Source organism: Gallus gallus, chromosome 3 (assembly GCF_016699485.2).
Source record: "Gallus gallus isolate bGalGal1 chromosome 3, bGalGal1.mat.broiler.GRCg7b, whole genome shotgun sequence".
Classification (NCBI taxonomy): domain Eukaryota; kingdom Metazoa; phylum Chordata; class Aves; order Galliformes; family Phasianidae; genus Gallus; species Gallus gallus.
Window position 1 is genome coordinate 11,404,926 of NC_052534.1, and position 20,054 is coordinate 11,424,979.

Consider the following 20,054-nt stretch of genomic DNA (forward strand, 5'->3'; position numbering starts at 1 on the left):
GGTTGTAGAAATAAAGCATGCTCACCTTACCTTTTAGCTGGCAGAAGTTCTTGCATTTTTGATGTATATGCTCATGAGTTGCCCTGTAGATCTGAAGCAGCAAAGTTAGGTACCAGCATCAGCATCTATACAAACAAGCTCTCCTTAGCTGGACTGCTTTAACTGGAATGAAGGAATTCTTGTTTGTTCAGAGTTTATCACAAACAAAAATCTGTAAATTCATACCAGTCACTGAAAATGTTTCCAGAGATACACAATTATTTGAGTTCTAACTTGACAGTTATTGTATCTTCAAATATTTACTTTCAGATAGTCAATGACAAGAGAATCTTCATTTTAGCACATCACTGAAATTAATCCATACTCTGCATTGCATGATGCAGTACAACACTGAAGACAATACCCATCCATTGTGAATCATTCAGCTTGCAGTACTGTAAGAGGGGTACTGGATTTATTTGTTTTAATCATTCAGTCTTTCACACTAACTCTATTTCCCAAGACTGCAGACTGCTACCCAAACGGCATTTTGGTGAATTAAATTGTTCATTTGTCTTTCATAATTAGCTTGCCACTACTTTTCAAGCGGTTTCACACCAATAACTGAGCTTTGCTTTGTAGTGTACTGAAAAATGAACTTATTAGATTCTCCTAAAGGAATTAATGTACTCCCTCCCCTAAACGACTAAGCTTCACGTTTGAGGGAAGGAGACTATTTTGCAAGGCAGAGCAGTAGTTTGAAGCGTACCCAAGAACAAAGATCTGAAAAACAGCAACCAATGACCACACTCCTACCACCTCACACCACATTTATCTCAGAGTCAGCAGTAAGAGATGCACACCACAGCCAAATTCCAATCAAGTTCCTGCATGTGCTGTTTCCTGTTTGCTGTCCCCTGCCTGCTCCTTTGTTCAGGCCCTACAAAGCAGTCGTTTGGGCTGTTTTTGTTGTGGCTCTCCCCCCCACCACGGATTAGACACAAGGGCTAAAAGTGGAATTCAGGCTTTTTGCTTGCAGCCCTTGAACCTCAGTTTCTTCAGAGACCTCAGAAGTAAAGGAATACAGCATACGTTCTGTTCCAGAAGCTGAAAACGAAACAGTTCAATAGAGGGAATAAACCTTACAATACTCTGTGAACAACTTACTCAATGGGGTAATGGGAAAGTAAACATGGGTTTTACATAAACACCACAAACTGGACAGCATTGTTTGTGACTGCTTTAATACTCAAGAGACAAAGTACATACAAAAACATTCAAAAGTAAAAAAAATAATTCTTAGGCATTATAATCAAAACAAGACCAGTATCTATTGCCAGCAAGCATATGGCAAGGCATTACCATTTTAATAATGAAACGTTACCTCTGGAGCATTACATGGCACTTACAGATATACATACAATGCTTTTTTTTTTTTTAACCTCAGTGTATAGGTACCTCAGAAGAGCATCCTGGACAAAATACAACCCTGCTAATTTTTTGAAGTATAATTTAATCAAGATGTTGCTATACAGCACTTCTGTGAGACTCATACAGTGCAAAAAACACCTTTTGATAACTCTAGGTGTCTCTGATAACATAAAGGGGAAAAAAATTAGTTCATCTTTCTCTTCTTTGCTTTAGTAGGAGCTTGGTCATTTTCAGGGTTTGGTTCCCAGAGTGCATTCCTTACAAATCTGGAAGCTGCTCCTTTATCAAGTTTGGATGCCTTTTTCTTGTCTGCTATTTCTTTGACCTTGTTCATGTATGTTCTTATTCTCTCCTAGGAAAAAAAATATATATACAAGGGTTTTGTTTGTTTTTTCCAAACCATTCTTCCAAGTTTAGTACTAAAGTAAAATCAATGGGTAGGAGCACTCCACATGGTACCTTTCTATAACACGCAGAAAAATAGCATCTTCTACGTATATACCAAGCCCTTTGCAAATTTCAGGCTTCCCTTTTAGAAGATTTTCCATCACAGGTACCTACCATACTAATATTTGCATAACATCCATCACCAAATGAACATGAAGTCCTACAAATTTACTGTGAAACAAGAGAAATGTATTTAATATTGCTAAATAAATAAATAAATTGAACCCAGTTTTGCCTAAGTAAAGATGGCAAAATGAATATTTAGACATGATGTATTTATGAAATTGCACTGCTCACTGTCTATGAAAGAGGGGAATATGGAGCAGAAAAGAAGGAAGAAGAAATCAGCATAACGCATCTTACACAAAAGTAAAGAAGTTACAAGCATTAAACATGCAACTATGCAAAAGCTCTGTGGTCAAGATCCTGGAATGGTTCATTGCTAAGTCTCCCTTGACATACTCAGAGTGGCCTGGTGAACTTCCAGCTGTACCAGAGATTTCTTTTATGACCACAATCAAAAAAGCCTGTTCCCACTGCCATTCTCTAAAGAGAGAGAACACTTCCTTTCTTCGCCTACCACAGTCATTGTCTCATGTCATGTTGAACAAAGCATGGCTCTGATTCAGCCTCACCTACAGATGCCCACCAGTTTAACAATCTCATTTATGTGCATGCTCACCCTCAGCCAGTTCTATAATCAATAAAGAAAATTACTTTGAGAGTGTAAACCCTCTAAGACGGGAATCACCTTCTGCTAAGTGCCTGCTTCACTTACTAGAGAGGACACTTGCAGTAATTCTGCACCATACGTAGAAGTTTGGCTCAGGGATTTCACATCTACATATTTAGCTCAACATGGCCTTGAACTGTAGGGCCTTTAGGTGTTACTGTACGACATGCAATAAACTACAGTAATGCATGCATTTGTGATGCACATACATAGTGCTTTACCTGATGCATGAGTTGCAAGGGTGGACTAACAGGACATTTATGGATATTGATAACCAGATACATGCTGGTATTACCTAACCCACATAACTACGGATAGCTGTTGGAATCTGAAACATCAGTTACAAGACCTACGCTACAGAACTGATTTTTAGGTCTTGACTGACCCTTGCAAGCAACTGATTTGTCAAAAAAATTGGGCAATCTTTCCATATCAAAAACGCAGCTTTAATGAAGAGTGCTTTTCAAGGTCTGAAATCATGATAGACTGCAATACTTCTTTGGTGACTGAGATGGTTAATGAGAACAAGTGGCAAGCCTACATATATCAACATGGGAAGAAGCAGTTGTCAAATATCAAAATGCTAAAAGAAATGAACTCTGATAGCTTGAATGTGAGTTTTATTAATATCATTTGAATCCCAATGTACTCCCTGTACATACAGAAGGAGCAATCCTAAAAACAAAACTATCATGATGGAACAGTCTTTTTATTCCCTTTCCACATGAATAAGAACATCACAATGCTCCTGGAAAGAAGGAAAGCACATTCATTCACTTTGATACCTGGAAAGAGAGCTGATAAGAATCTAGCCTACAATATGTCACTCATTCTTCAGATTTACAATGACTGGCAATTGTGCAGCATAAAATATCCACAGTAGAAGAGATACAATGTATTTTTAGTATAACTAAATTAACACAATATTCAGATGCTATATAATATAGGAGGAACAAGAAACTGACTGAAAGTTCATGAAATATTAACCGATCCATTTTTTAATGTGATACAGTCTAGACTACTGAAAACCTCACAAAATTAAAAATAGAAGGATTCTTGTTATTCAAGCTAGCTTTCCACATCTTTCAGTCCTATCTTCTACTGCTCCAGTTACCTAAGGATTACATGTAAGCTAAGTATATTATGATTGCCTAGATTTAATGTTTTCATTTATACCAGAATTAAAAAGGGTAGCTCTAAGTTTTGAACTCTATTTTTTTCTTTAAGCTAAATGATTTGATATTTTAAGTCAGCAGAATTTTCAAGATACCATGCCTTCTGTACTGTAGTCATGCATCTAAATGGAATATAAAGACAAACCTAAAAGATTTATTACAGGCTGTAAATATGTCACTAATGCAGAATTACTGGACAATACACATACAACTGGTGCCAAAAAAGCTTTTAGCTTTGTTGCTGAACTGGATTCTTTACTGCTGAGAAAATGAATTAATGGAGGACTTGGAGGAAGGGGGGGCTCTTTCCCGTCTTTGCTAGTAAATCAACCACACTGCGCTTTCAGAGTCATACAAAAGTAAGAAAAGGCAGCCTTAGAGATTAACATGATTCCAAGTACTCCTAAGGAAAAAAGAAATGCCATACTGAAAGTTATAAATTATTATCAGACATGTAACATTTTTCCATTTAACAGATACAAGTGAAAAGCTATCCTGTTCAGAATTCAGTTCTCAAAAAGAGAAATGGAGAAGCAGAAAGATAAGATGACACTATTCATCTTGCTGCTTTTTCTTATTTCAGCAGGCTCTACAAATGATACTTTAAACTGTGCAGTTTGGAACTAAAAATACGAATTTCTTAATTTAGAGAACCCAGCAGGGTATACTAACAGGCAATTATATAACACTATGTAGCATATGTGTGCTATTATGGCAATATGCCGATTTTAGAAGTAGATATAAATATACATCTACTTCTATATGAGTTAATGGTCCTGGGCAAGTAAAGTATTAAAAGCATGCAATGTAAGAATCTTACCAGTTCCTGTTTCACTGGATGTTCCTTTGGATTGATTCCCTGAGTAGCCAAGTACACTACAAGAAGAAAACGTGGTTTTGATATGGATGGCTGTGATGACTTAGTGCCCAATTAACCAGTCATATAGGAAAGCTGTAATTGCCACATGAAACTACTAATCACGGTGTTTAACCACATGGTTAAATATCTGATGCAATACCGTTATCAAATATTGCTGTTAAAAATACATATATATATAGTAAATAAATAAAATACATAATGAAGTTAAACTTTGCCCTTTTAAGGACAGAAAAGGTTGCCAAGAAAAAAAAAACAACAACAAAGATTCTTAGGCATGTACAAAGCCAGCTTTGTAATTATCAATATCATTTACCTTAGGAATAGCAATTATTTGAGTCCTGAGAGTTAATCATCAGTTTCTATCAATTTGGCTATGAAATACAGATATTTGATGTTTGCAGCTAGAAAGCATTCAGTGATCATTTGAACCTAGTCCTCCTATCACATACTTACCCCAGAACATTGAATTCAATGTGTACGCTGAAACCAAATCCAGTTTTGCTTGCTCAAGAGGCTCCAACTAGAATGAAAAGAGAAAAATCATTTACACATTTTCAAGATGTGCACATATTTTAGCAATGTGCCTGTTTTAGAACTGCGCATCAATGCATTCATAGATACATACTAAATCAGCAAATTTTTACAGCACAGGTTCACTGAGACAAAGCCTGTGTTTTCCTGCCACCGCACAACCATGCCCTCCTCTCCAAACATTCACGTCATCTTCCCAGCTTGATTTTAAATGCCACAGTAGCATATGGCCAAAATAACCAAGTCTCTTAGCGTGGAGCTCTTTGACTCTTGTTCCCACAGTCAGGAAAAAAACCCTATTTTTCCACAACAAATAGTTTCAAAATAGTTTCTGCTATCACCAAAAGAAAAAAAGAATGCCTCAGGATTATTGAAGCTCAGATATGAGTATGCTACAAACAAGTGATGAACATTAATATACATATAACATAACGTATAGCATTAGATTGCATTTGATGCATGCTACAACACTTACAGCTGCCCAGCAAAGGAATAAAAAAGGTAATGCACTGTTTTTTTCCCCTCAAATGTCAAAGTCAATTTATTGGTTTAGTCCTGTGGGATTTCCAGAAACTCTGATAAGATCATTGTATAGCTCGCTAGTTCTAACATGGATACAGTCAAAAGATCAGCGTTGTCAAGACTGTTTTCCTCATAACTCATTTATGTTAGAAACCCTTAGAGGATAAAAAAAAAAGTTCCCGTGTTAGCTTTTCCTTGCCCTAAAGAAAGAAGATACATGTATGGTTTGAAATGTTACAAGTCTGTCTGTCGTGTATGAGGTCTTCAGGCAGTGCTTTGCTGTCTTTATGTTCTAAGAAAGAAAAAAAAGAAAACACCCACAGATTTTACAGACTTGTGCTTACAACACAGCTAAAGAGACAACCCAGTTTTTCAGGGACCAGATTCTGCAAGTCAACAGGAGATCAATTCTCAATGTTGTCAATTCATCTTTATACCCTTCTATATTAACCAGGTTCTGTGATGTCTGTTGCGAAAAGGCCACGGACAACTCTGAATGAGCTCTGGTCAGGAAGAGCACTCAGCATGCACTTTTAGGAAGGTCAAGTATAGGATAGAATGCCCATTACCTAAATGATTCACTGGTAGAATCATCACTTTCCACCTTTGAAGAATATACATTTCATCACTTAGTTCATAACATCAACCGGGTATCTTACAAATGCAGAAGCTTCAAATATTAGGTGTGAGAGATAGGAAGTGTAATATTTGTTATTTCTCTGCGCAGTGGCTAGCCAAACAGACCCTGTATTGTCAACAGAAAGGCTATCAAGAGGAAGATGATTTACCTTCTGGAGAAGCTCGCTTCTAGAAACTGACATCATTGTCTTCAACATCTCATCTACCGAAGTAAGAGATTTTTCAAATGTTGTGAGATAATCATGTATTTCAGTGGGATATTCTTCTGCGTTAATATCTTCTGCCATTTCCATCTAGAAAGAAGCAGCAAAATCGGTAACGCTCACTACAGATTCAAAAGACTATTTTAAAACAGAAGCCAATAGCATTTATTCATTAAATGTTAAAATGTTAAAAAGTGCCTCCACTGGAAGAGTCCCAGCAATCAGCATCAGTAGTGACACAGTTAAAGATTCTATAGCTTCAGGGATAACTCCCAACTGCTGTACAAAACAGTATGAAGGAGAATTACAAGTGATACCTATTCTTATACCAGTCCCAAACCAGTATTTAACTTTTATGGTCTGTGATAGAAGGAAATTATTTGCCTGCTTAAAAGTGCTCTAAACATCTAGTAAATCACAGTACATAAAGAGCTATACCAAGTGCACACGTACAAAAATTAGAGATACAGCTTCAGCCCATCCTAGGAACAGACATTACTTCAGCTTTAGAGTGGTTATGCAGCACCAGTTATGTCAGGGTCAGTTACATCTCTCAATCTTAAATTTAGGAGTTGGTCCAAGAAACGCTTCCTGTGAACTCTGCATCCAGTCCTCTGAATTCTCTGTGGGCCACTTCAATCTGAGATATAACAATACCAGTAATGAAGCTGAGTTGATTTTGATTTCAGAATGCAAATCTTGTAGACACATCCATGCGAAGGAACTGTGAGATCAGCAAAGATGTGAACAATCCCAGAGCACTCCGGTTTTGATCCCAGCATTCGCAGTAACGGGGCATGGCTACTGCCAAGCCATCTGGCTGCTGGCTTCCAATCAAGATCTTTAATTCCTCTCCAATCATAAAACATATTATCTTGGAAAGCTGATGTTACTTAAAGCTGTGTCATTTTCTACAGCTTCTACTGATTGAGCAACAATTTCTTTTGAATGTTATGAGAAGAAATATATCTCTTTCCTGCTAACTCGCAGCGCTGCACCAAGAACAGTGAGAGCATCTGGCTCACTGCAGTCCCTTCTGCTTGGGGTCAGCGTGAGAATCTCACTCCCAGCTGCTGAGTGCAGAAGGTGGGAGCACTAGTTGGAGAAACCACACTTACAAAGTTTGATCTCTGAACACCAAGCCACGCAGCCAGCACAAACAGCAAAGAAACAGCAAACAGCTGTCACGTCACTGATGTTTGTTTTAGATAAAGATCTGATCTTTCCCTTCTCCAGGCAACAGCTTGGTTTGTGTGAAAGAGCTTTCTTTTTATTTATATTGTCTCCTCGAGGTCAAGCAGGAGGAAGACTGAGAGGGACAGCAGCGTGGCACTATTTTCCTCAGGTCTGCCTGAAACTTCAGTTTTTAGCCACATCAGTGCAATTCCAAAAACATGGAAAGCCAGTTAACAAGCCCATTTCCATTGCTTTTATTTATGTGGTTGAGTTATAATCCTACTCAGATGAGTTTTCATCTTGGTCAGAGATGTGTTACTATACATTGAAGGTCCCTTTCTTACCCCAGCATGTAACTGAAACCATCTAAATACCAACTCACTCAGCTGCAGCATACCTAAGCAAGAAAGCTAAGCTGAACCTACTATACATTGCCTGCAGAAAGGCAAATAGCAATATAATTATTTCTATCCCTTATGATAGCATTGTTTGCATTTCATTCTGTCCTGGCTACCTGCATTACAATCACCCTGCTTAGGCTGACTGAGAGCCCACCAGCTATCTGGTAATCTTATAATATAACACAGAAAATATTTAAAGCTGCAGAAGAAACTAGATCTTGCCAGCTGTTAATACAGTTAAGCCTGGTTAGAAGATGTCTGTCAGCATGTATTTACTATACTTACACATACAGGGAGAGAAACGTTATCCAATCCAACAATCAAAAAGTGTTTACTATTGCCTACAATAATTTATCTACTATGGTCTTAATGTTATGGATGTGCATGAACACACTGACAAATCCCAACTTTTCTCCCTCTCTTTATCAGGATAACCAGCACTGAAAAAAAAAACAACCAAACAGCAACAAACTCCTACAGCAGCAGCACATTACCAATCAAAAAGAATTCAAACTATTTCACTGCAGTCGCATGGACAAGCAGTCACTAGAACACACATTAGGTTCCTCTCAGTACCCCAAGGTAATCCTAAAAAAAATGAGGCATAGAAAGAATATGAAGATAGTAGGAATGAAGAGACACAGCTCAAAATAAGTTTTTCTACAATTGCTGCCTCATGAGCCAGAAAGAGCTGCCTTCATAACATGAGGTATTTACTTGACACTTAATTAGCAAGGAAAGGGAAAAAATGTGTCAGCCATCTCTGGAACAAGGTTGCACACAGGCAGTGAAGGGTAGGGGTAGGGCACTCAGCCTAAGTCTGCTCCTTGTGCCAAGGAAGGAGGGAGAAATGTGTCAAACTTGTGTTTGCAGTTCAGCAGGAACCAGAGCAAGTTCCTCCTCCTGCTGTGCAGGGCCCTCTCTCTTTTCATTAGACTGTTGTTTCAGCATTACTAATCTCTGAGCAGGATACGTTACAGTGTTGGCACATGCCAACAATAAGGCAGCAGTCAACAGCCTACAATAGTTTTGATAGTATTAAATCAACAAGAACAAACTTACACTGCATTAGGAAACATGTATACCGGAAACTCCACAGAACTGCTCCTGCCAAAACCAACAAACACATCGCACAGTCACACCTGCTGAATGACAAAGGCAAGGACGGGAGGAACTGAGACCATATCAGTGACTCTGTACATATGCCTAAAGGTTATACTGCCCTCAATAGTTATGTTTCAGCTATTAAACCACAAAAAAGACTTCCTCAAAGTTCTGCAAGTGTTTCCCTATGTATTTTGAACAAGCAGAAATTCAGTTCCAGTAGTGGACAGATTTCTTCTGTTAGATTTGCTGACTTTCAACTGTATTTTCTTTGCCACAGAGATGCAACTTAAAAATAAGAATACTACAAGTATTCAGATACGTGAAGATACAAATATATTTACTGATCAAATGTGAGCGCTGGGGAAGATTTGGGAAAATAAGGATAAGAACGAATTTTCATTAGCAAGTAATAACACAATACTGAACATAGAATCTGTGGTTGTGCAATGACAGTACTTTATAAGACCTTTAATTCTGAGAATGCAAAGGAAAGTTCAGAACGCATAAATACAAAATAAAAAAGGCCAATTTTGATGGAGGACATTGAGAAAGAAAAAGTGTGGACAAATGTGGCATGACTTTGTGACATCAATCTACCAGGAACAAGTTTCCCTTTTAACCCTGGGGCTCAAAAATTCACCTAACAAAAAACAAATGAGATTTTCCTGCTTTTCATTGATACCTATAGATTATGTATAGAAAACCAAAAGAAACCCAGACACTGTTAGTCAGGACATGTGTAAACTGCTTTCAGATTGAAATCAAATCCATTAGCAATGTCGGTATGACAAACTGTCTCCGCCAGCATCTAAAATGTAGCACTGCCCTCCCTCTTTCAAGTCACCTGTAGCTTGTGTAGGTGATACACAAGCACAGCAGATGTCTGTTCTGCTCTAACATTAATTTACTGCTGCAGCTGTACAGCAACCGAGCAACATGGAACAAACATCTTAAATTTAAATCTACTAGAGACCACGACAAAGCTTTTTAATTACAAACCTCTTTTGAGCAAAGAAATCCACTTTATTTTGGACAGAGATATCCATTTTATTCTGTATTTGCAAAGCTCTAAGTATCACAGGCTCTCATCCATGGCAGAGACTGTTCAGTACATAACAAGTAATTAGTTACTTGCTAGTTATCACTGTGTCCATAGAGCTGTATTTTTAAGGCAGCTTGGGGCAGCTGTACAATTGAGTACAATTACAGTGCTCTTCAAATGCCAACTCAGTCTTGTTTGCAAAAGCAATTAAGCCTATCATGCAATACCAAATATGCAGCAGCAGGCTTCTCTTGATCCCCTTAAAAACATCCCAACTCAAAACACAGTAGCTATACAACACACCCTTTTCACTATATTATACATAGGTAACAGCCAATCAATCACTTTTAACCCTGACATCAAAGCTAAGCTCCTGGCAGTATCCCAGTGTGCACAGGAAAGCCCTGCAATACAGTTAGCAGCCACCAGGTTCTTGCTGATGCCATTGAGATTTAATCTCTTCAGCCCCAGAGGATCTACAAAGTTTATTTTACTCTGTCTTAAATGAAGATCAAAATTTAAAGGAAGGGAATACTATTTTTAAGGCTCGCTTGCACTTCAGCCCACAAGGATATGATGAGAAATCAAGTATCTCATCCTGGCCCTTATTCACTTCTACCCTATCTACATAGGCAAAAACCTTCAACTTGATCCCTATGATTCCCAAAACATTATTATTCTCTGTGCAGTGTCATCAGCAGTGCTAGATTCCAGAGCTGATGACAAAGTCATTTCCTCTGCTGAACAAATCCAATATACACTGGCTCTTGTTCAGCTCAAACCTGTCAGCACACCCAGCAGCAAGTACAATGATAAAACCTGCTGTCTTTGTGTAGGTCCAGAACACCTCTTAATGAGACATGTTCATAAAAGCCCTCATGCTATGTTAGGACAGCTCATTTCAAGACAGGCTTTCAAGTGATGTTAGGTTTGAATGTTTGACTGGTCTCATACTTCTGGTTGCACTGAATATCAAGAAATACTTGTACAGCAAAACACTGTCCCGTAGTATAGTTTACTGAGTTGCATCCACTTTGACAGTGTATCTCTGTATTTCCATGGGGTTGGGTTTTTTTTTTTTCTCCAGATTGTGACAGTAGTCAATAGTTCTGTCCTACCAAATTCCCAGCAAATAGAAATGAACAAGTGCCCCGTCTGCAGCTGATGTATACTCAGCCCTGGAGTTTCCTGCTTCTTCCAACATGTGCTGTCAGTCATTTTGTCTAGCCACTAGTTCTACATTCCATGAAAAATATACCTCCTTTCATTGGAATTTCATTTCCTACATTTACACTTTATGCAATACCTTTTTCTGCTGTTCTGAATGGTGATCCTAATCTACTTTCAGCTGTTCGCTACTTGACCATGCTAAAAAAACAGTCCGTCCAACTATTAGAAGCATATTTACTCATTTGTTGATTTGTTGACAGACCCTGCTAAAGAGTCCCCTTCCTTCTTACAGCCCCCCTTCAGATATTGAAAGGCTGCTCTCAGGTCTCCTCAGAGCCTTCTCTTCTCCATGCTGCACAGCCCCAGATCTCAGCCTGTCCTCGTAGGGGATGATGCAGTAGCTGTGGAATGTTGCCTTCTAAGCATTAGCTGACAATCTTATTAATGCAGGAGAAATAACAGGAACTAACAAACTGACAAACAGGAGACCAACTACATTCATCAAAAGATGTGCAGAAAGTCACAGAAGTGAGGGAATAATAGAAAAAATTCATTTGGGGACATGGGAGATTTCACAGGGATAGAAGAAGTATGAAATCATTGAAGAATGGAGACGAGAGCTTCCTGGCACAGGAAGTGCATAGCAGTAACCATAGTCTGACACAGAAGGGATAACAAAGAACTGGGAGAACAGAGAAGGCAGGGAAAAAGGAACTTGGACAAACAACTTCCCAGCATAGATAAAAAGGAGCTTGCACAGAACAGCACACACAGGGAACACTGCCTGTGTTGAGAGGTGGTGTGCACCCTGAGGCCCAGCAGGATGCCCCACAGCAAGCCTGCATGAAGAACAGAGAAAAGCAAGTAGTTATATTGAATAAAAAAAGCTCAGGCAAAGGTAGCAAATTCTACAACCTCAGAGCTTTCCTCATCTGTTAGCATACCCCCTTGGCATCAGCTCTAAATACAACAATATCAAGCTTCACTCTCATTCTTATCCCTCAACCGATCACCCTCATTCCTTCTGTTTGTGCAACCTTATCCTGCCCTGGTCCTGCTTCAACCTGGAAATGTGGCGACCAGCACTATTCCAGCATGCTGGGTTTTTCTTTCTTTCTTTTTTTCAAGGATTTGATGTTTTTCTCTGTTCACTATTATATTTCATATACACCCTACAATTTTCCACTGCTGCTATTAGAAACAACCCTTTGTTAAGTGCTACCACTTCATATGGGAAGCAGATCAAGTGTGCACGTGTGAAGAACTGATTAGAAATTAGCTTATCAGAAGGTTTGTGCAATTGCTGCAAATTATTCAGAGGCCTGCACTTCCAATAGGAAGTCCAAGAAATCTAACAAGCCCTACTGAGTTCAAGTTCCTTACATTGTGGAATACAGCCTTGTCTTAAGCACCTTCTGGTTTCTTTAGTGTTGGTCACACTGCTACAGGATTAACAGCTTACAAGTATTTTAGACTTGAAACACTCTACTGTATTTTTAAAACCAGCTGAGTGACAGACACCTTTCAATTTCACTTTACAATCACACTTTTCCATTTTTGTGTCTTTTGGAAATAAGGCCATTTGATTGGCATAACCTTAAAGTTCAGGTTGCAAGTTAAAGTCCCTCACAAAGTTGCTAGCAGCAACAAAGCCTCCAATGGGAATGCTGTGACCTAGAGTAAGGAAGAAGACATATTCACCTCTATAGAAGAGTACTTTACTAACTAAAGGTTAGAAGTTTTATGTATAACTGCCTTTCTATCAAGGGAAAAGAGCAATACTGAACTATTTTAACCGTGGCCTGTAAATGCAAATTGTATCTCCTCTTTGAAAACCAGGCCCTTCTTACAACAGACCCCGCTTTCTCAATACTCCTTGAGTTCCAACACCATTTTATAGAACCAACACACAATCGTTTAGGTGGAAGGGACCTTCAACAGCCATCTGGTCCAACTCTCGTGCAATGAACAGGAACACCTACTGCTCCATCAGGTGCTCAGCCCCATCCAGTCTGACCTTGGATGTATCCAAGGACAGGGCACCCACCTGCACTCTGGGCAACCTGTGCCAGTGCCTTACTGCCCTTATTGTAAAATCTTTCTTCTTACACGCTATCTAAATCTACCCTCTTTTAATTTGAAACTATTCTCCTTGTCCTATTAGAACAGACCCTGCTAAAGAGTCTGTCTCCTTCCTTTTTACAGCCCCCCTTCAGATATTGAAAGGCTGCTCTCAGGTGTCCTCAGAGCCTTCTCTTCTCCATGCTGCACAGCCCCAGATCTCAGCCTGTCCTTGTAGGGGAGTTCCATCCCTGGGATCATTTTTGTGGCCATCCCCTGTATGCGCTCCAACAGCTCCATGTCTCTCCTGTACTGAGCACTCCTCATCTGGATGCAGTGCTCCAGCTGAGGTCTCACAGCACAGAGCAGAGGAGCAGATGCCCTCCCTCACCTTACGGGCCGCACCACTATGGATGCAGCCCAGGATACAGCTGGCTTTCTGAGCTACAAGGGCGTAGTCCAGCTGCCATCCACCAGTACCCCCAGGTTGCATTTAGTAGGGCTGTGCTCTGCCCTTATATCCCCCAGCTTGTATCAGCAGTATAGGTTGCCACGACCCCGGACTCTTAACAGGAACCCCATGTTTATGCCTATAGCACGACTTCAGCTGAAAAGCCCACAGCCTACAGTCACTTAGCAACAAAAGTTAGGCATAAAGTTAGGCATCACCCTGTCTGTGCTCACCAACAGAACCAGTGCTGCATGCAGCCCAGTTTTGGGAAGTCGAGGAGTACTCACGTGTCTGGGACTGCAGAACGATGTGAACCATTTAGTGCTGCTTCACAGCCCCCTGAAAGCCTCGCTGGCTCTCAGCCCACACGCGTTTCCTGACCACGTGTGTCATTTGAAATAAGCACGTGCACAAATTAAAGCAGCTTATAACCCACACCTCCTGCTCTTTGCGATGGACGAAATGCCAGACCGATCCCGCAGGCACCAGGCCATGGAATTTTACCATTTTAGAGCTGTAATACTGACCTTTTTGCTAACGTCACCTCCACATCTGTCACAGACGCACGAGGCCGAGATAACGCGCTGAACGTTAGAGGCCCTCCTTCCCAAACTGCTGCTCCCGGTGGCTCCGAAAGTCCTTAAATCACACGTAGCGATATGATGACGCTTATACCGAAGGGAGGAAGGCCTCGATTCCCCCCTCCTCAACCCCGCTACCACAGCGTGGCCCTGCTGACGGGCCCGAGCAGCAGCGCTCGCTGTACAGCGCCGTGCCGGGAAGCGTGCCGAGAGCGAAAAAGTGACGAGAGGCGGGCCTGTCTCGGCGCGCGGTGATGACGTCACGCCGGCGCCCGTGGGCGGGAAGGGTGGATGTTACCACACGCCCTTTCCCCACTGGAGCGGCTGAGTGCTTGTGGGGAGTTCGCTTCACCGCGCTTTGAGGAAAGAATTTCCTGCTGACGTTTAACCTAAATCTCCCCTCTTTCAGTTTAAAGCCATTTCCCCTTGTCTTGTCGCCATCAGACTGTGTAAAATGTCGGTCCCCCTCCTGCTGCTCGGTGCTGGATGTTTGGGGTTCATTGCCCTGAAGCGTGCTTCTCTGGGCCTGCAGTGTAATTTAAAATATGACAAAAATGAACTTCCTTCTAGTTGGCCGGTTTTTGAAGGATTCCATTCTAATTAAATAAGTATGAACTGCAAGGCGTTCTCCTTACCCCTGGCTGGAAGCATATCTGAAGATCTTCAGTCATAATGCTGGTTTACATCTTGTCATCTCCTTTACCTCTGAGAGATTTAGATGTTGGAGGTTTTCAGTTTCAACCAAAGCTGGCTGAAAAAGCAATGCAAGTCTGCAAATATTTCAGTGCAATAATAGAACCCATTTCATTGGCTTCATAACCGGTTTTTAAAGAACACCGCCTTATTATCTCATTCATTCTCCCTAGTACAACTACAGTTAAGCAAACCGTATACAAAAGGGGATTCAGAGGAGATTTTTTGTGTAATATTTAGAAATGCAACAGATTGAAGGGTAACAGAAACAGCAAGACTTGAACCCCTAAACAAAAACCCACAGAATATTTGGCACATGGTCAGCTCATTCTGACCTCTGTGTGCACGTCACAGCTTGGGTACCCAGAGATGGAAGCTGACAGATAGACTGATTGACCAAACATTAGGTAGGAAGTTTCTGCAAGAGTCATATTTCCTAAACCCCACATTTTGTTTCCTTCGCAAGATGAAAGGAAATCGCAACACATGCTGATCAACTACCAGATTCAGCCAACACTGTAGAAGATTGTAACCAGGTATAGCGTTAATGCAGTGCAGGCTGGACTCAGTCAGTCTTTCATGATCATACACTGTGGCTCTTTGTCGCCTTCTAGTGGATTACTTCTGTTATAGATCCATTACTGGCTCCAAACTGCTGCAGATCTGTGGTTCTCTTCGGTTCACTGAAGAGAACTTAGTGCCATGGGTCCTCGAATTTCTTGATGCAGTTCACTAAAAAGCATGCTACGTATGTAAGTATTGTTTTCTGCTAAAATGGCTGTCTCTCTTGTTTGTTTTTCTGAATGAGGACTTAAGGATTTGCATTTATCACAGCCAAAATCTGATTTGAGATGCAGCATATGTAATTGAGTTGTTTTTATGTTGGTGCCACTGTGAAAGTGAATTATGATGTATAAATATCTATTTTAAAAAATCTATCCAAGAAAAGCTATACTGCCATCCAGAACTTAATGGAAGCCATTTCATGTGAGAGGGCTATGAATGATTATTGATTCTTCTCTGTAATTCCCAAAACAACAGAAAACAATCCTAAATACTTTTGCCAGAATAGTCAAAGTGACAGGCATCTTAAATGTAATTAGACCTTTATTATGATTTATCTCACTCACTGTATATACTACATATTGACTACTGCAGAACAGACAGGGATGCTAAATCCTGTAGTCTTGACCTCACTGGAGCCATTATGCTTACATGAAAGCAGAAGGATTTCTGTTCTGGGGTCACTTCCAGTATTCCCATGAGGACTATTAATACTTTAAGATGGGCATATTTGCAGTATTTAAGATGAGCATTAATATTTTATTAGTTTATTGTTAAAAGTCTTGACACTTCAAAACATTAAACTGCCTCAACTTTTCACCTTAGAGGATCAGACCCACAGATTTTGTTTAAAGGAAAGCTTGTTGTCTCTTCTAATCTCTCTAACATCTGTGAAGTCCTCAGTTGTATTTCTGTGGCTTGAATGATACAATTTACTAGCTGCTCCTCCCTTGGACATTATTTTAAAGCAAAATGCATCTCACTAAATTATAATGGAATGAAATTTTCCAGATTATTTGCATTTTGACAAAAATATCAAGAAGAGATGTCTAACCACTTAAGCCTGTGTCATGCCAAGCGCCAGAGCCTGAAGTACAGACCAGCTATGGCAACTCCAAGTCCCAGGAAATCATGCTACTGAAAAAGCCTTCTAACATAGTAAATCACTTTTATTCTGGCAAACCACATCTTAAACCTCTAGAGATTCACTAGCTGTGCTGAACATGCTAAAGTAATTCAGACTTAAACCAGATTTCATTCTGTAAGATTACAGCTATTCTATTTTGAAACTAAGTTGAGAAGTGTTGTGGTAACTCTGGTCAGCCTATAGGTTGGGTTTGATTAAATGTGCTTGTCTGAGACTGTACAATATCACATTTTAATCTATTTCAAAAAATGAGTTAGTCTGCACCTGGATACCTGACCTGCAAACCATTTCACAATTGAATTACCTGGCTGTAATGCAATGGAAAGCACAGCAATGACAGCAGAGCAGCAAGGTCCCAGGCTGCAGCAAGTGAAGATTTGTTCAAATGCAACAGCCATTAGCACAGAAATAAAGGGGGGAAAAAAAGCTTCTCCTCTTCAGAAGGCCTCAGGTATACAGGGATCTCCAGTAAGACATCCTTGTTTCCACTGCCATCCCTTAAATGAGGTCTGGGAAAGGGTGGATCCTGGCTCCACCCCCTTCTGGTCACTCAGATCCATTGCATGTGCCTGAGCTCCTCCAGGTTGGCCCTGCCTTCCTACCGGGTGCCCAATCACTGCTTCAGGCTGACTCAGCATTTCTGCTACAGTTGTGTACTGTGTTTAAAGTCAGTTTATGCCCAAAGTCATTAAAAAACAGAGTACTGAAAGATACCTTGTAAAATCCCAGGCTGGGACATGCAGACCAGCTCAAGAGAGATTAGTATATGCAGTACACTTGCGTCTGAAGGCCTTAGCCACATAAGGGAATTTCTGGGTCAGGCAATTCATGATTTTTAGGTCTGTTTCTTTGTGATGTAATCTAATTAATTTATGCCATCTGTTCTGTAGGCAGATCAGCAAATTACCAGAAGAGGATGTAGCAGGAGTAAGATGAAGCATGGACATCCATCTGCTCATCTGCCTGTCTACCTGTGCTTGCCACTGAGTGCAAGAGGGGTGAGTACCTGATGTCTCCCTTGGCTCATCAGAAGACAAGCACTTGCTAAATGGTAACTACAGGCAGCTCAAAAGCATGTTTATGGTAATTTACTCTGCCTGTATTCTATGGAGATCAGATACCTGCAAGGAATGGGGAAACAGGGAAGGAAGAGAGAATTTACAGTGATTTATTACAAGGCAAATGGTGAGTACAGGAAGACAGCCAAAGATGTCTGACTGTCAGATTTGTGCCCCAGCCACTAGATTGGATAAAAAGGGAAATTCAGTCTTGAGGCTAACCCACAGGGAAGTCTCATCTTCAGGAACTAAAACCCCAAAACTATAGCAGTGGCACTTAGGACGGTGGAAGAGAAGTATAACCTCCAACATTTTCCATGTTCTGATATAGCCTGCTGGATTTGGCAATGGTATATGTTGCACCCTATGCCCAGGTGAACTTAGACTCACCTTCCAGATAATATGCTCTGGAAATGTGTTTTGTTTTTTTCTGCACTCAAATTAAATTAGAATGGCTTTAAACATACTGAACAGAGGCTCTTTTCCCTTTTGAAAACATTTCTAATCAAAATAGAGATGTAAAAGTATGTGCAAAGAAGGAATCTGAGCTCGATGTAACTTTGTTTTCGGGAGGAAAAATAATGTAATTCAATAAAACTGGCTTAAACTCTTTGATTAAAGCTTTTTTAACATAACAGATAGGGAGACTGAGATCTACACTGAGATAAAGGCAGTTAATACAGATCAAAAGAGCCTGTGTCCATGCCAGCTAGATTAAATGACAGGATGTGGTGAAGTGCTGGATGCTGTATCTGGTTACTTTACATATGAAACTTTATTTGCTGGATGCAAATATATTCATGAGGTTATACGCATTTATATATGAAAACAGTAGAAATAAATCAAAAGCAGTCTACCATGCACAGAGGATTTGTTCTGATATTGTTCCAACACTGCATTTCTTCCAATTCATAGAATGGCTTGGGTTGGAAGGAACCTCAACGACCATCTGGTTCCAACCTCTGCTGTGGGCTGGTTGCCACCCAACAGATCAGGCTGCTCAGGGGCCCATCCAGCCTGGTCTTCAAGGCTTCCAGGGATGGGGCACCCACAGCTTCTCTGGGCAGCCTGTGCCAGGGCATCACCACTCTCTGAGTACAGAAGTTTCCCGACATCTAACCTCAATCTCTCCTCTCCTCTTCCTTTTAAACTGAAATTTAAAACCATTCCCCTTTCCCTATCGCTATCTGCCTGTGTAAAACACTGGTCTCCCTCCTGTTTATAGGCTCCCTTTATGTACTGGAAGGCTGCAATGAAGTCAACCTGGAGCCTTCTCTTCTTCATCCTAGCTCCCTCAGCTGTAGGAGAGGTGCTTCAGCCCTCCGATCATCTTTGTGCCCTCCTCTGGACCCACTCCAACAGCTCCACATCCTTCTTGTGCTGAGTGCCCCAGGCCCGGATGCAGCACTCCAGATGGAGCCTCATGAGGGCAGAGCAGAGGGAGACAGTCACCTCTGTTGCCCTGCTGATACCCTTCTTTTCATGCAGTCAGGATACTGCTGGCTTTCTGGGCTGCAAACGCACGTTGCTGGCTCATGTTCAGCTTTTCATCCTCCAGGACTTCCAAGTCCTTCTCCACAGGGCTACTCTCAAGGAGGTCATCTCCCAGTCTGTACATATATCAGGGATTGCCTTCACCAAGATGCAACACATTGCACTTGGCCTTGTCAGTCCTCATTAGGTTAATGTGGGCCGGTTTTTCAAGCCTACCCAGGTCCCTCTGCATGGCATCCCTTCCTTCTATCATATCAACTGCACCACTCAGCTCAGTGTCATCAGTAAACTTGCTGAGGGTGTATTTAATCTCACTATCTTGGTCAGTGATAAAAACGTTGAAGAGCGCTGGTCCCTAGACAGACCCCTGGGGGACACCACTGGTGGACATAGAGCCATTGACCACAATTCTTTGGCTGCGACCATCCAACCAATCCACTGAATAGTTCAGCCTTCAGATCCATCTCTCTCCAATTTAGAGGTATGGATGTTGTGCAGGACCACATCAAAGGCCTCGTACAAGTCCAGGCAGATGACATCAGTTGCCCTTCCTTTGTCCACTGATACCA

General features: G+C 40.8%; 1 protein-coding gene across 3 annotated transcripts; it reads right to left on the reverse strand.

Annotated features, from left to right (window-relative positions):
• Positions 1-1,206: 1,206 nt before the first annotated feature.
• C1D (C1D nuclear receptor corepressor) lies at positions 1,207-14,788 on the reverse strand. 3 transcript variants are annotated; one of them, NM_001031036.2, is given in 6 exon segments: positions 1,207-1,762; positions 4,586-4,641; positions 5,099-5,165; positions 6,487-6,630; positions 14,476-14,587; positions 14,710-14,788. In NM_001031036.2, coding segments are annotated over 4 exon segments (435 nt in total). In that variant the 5' UTR covers positions 14,476-14,587; positions 14,710-14,788; the 3' UTR covers positions 1,207-1,594.
• Between the last annotated feature and the right edge of the window lie 5,266 nt (positions 14,789-20,054).

Excerpts from the sequence above, each read along its gene's own strand:
- C1D (NM_001244737.2), bottom strand. The coding sequence starts at position 6,630 with ATGGAAATGGCAGAAGATATTAACGCAGAAGAATATCCCACTGAAATA. Across the intron at positions 5,166-6,486 it reads GAAGCGAGCTTCTCCAGAAG|TTGGAGCCTCTTGAGCAAGC; the intron begins GTAAATCATCTT and ends TTTTCATTCTAG. Across the intron at positions 4,642-5,098 it reads ATTGAATTCAATGTTCTGGG|TGTACTTGGCTACTCAGGGA; the intron begins GTAAGTATGTGA and ends TTCTTCTTGTAG.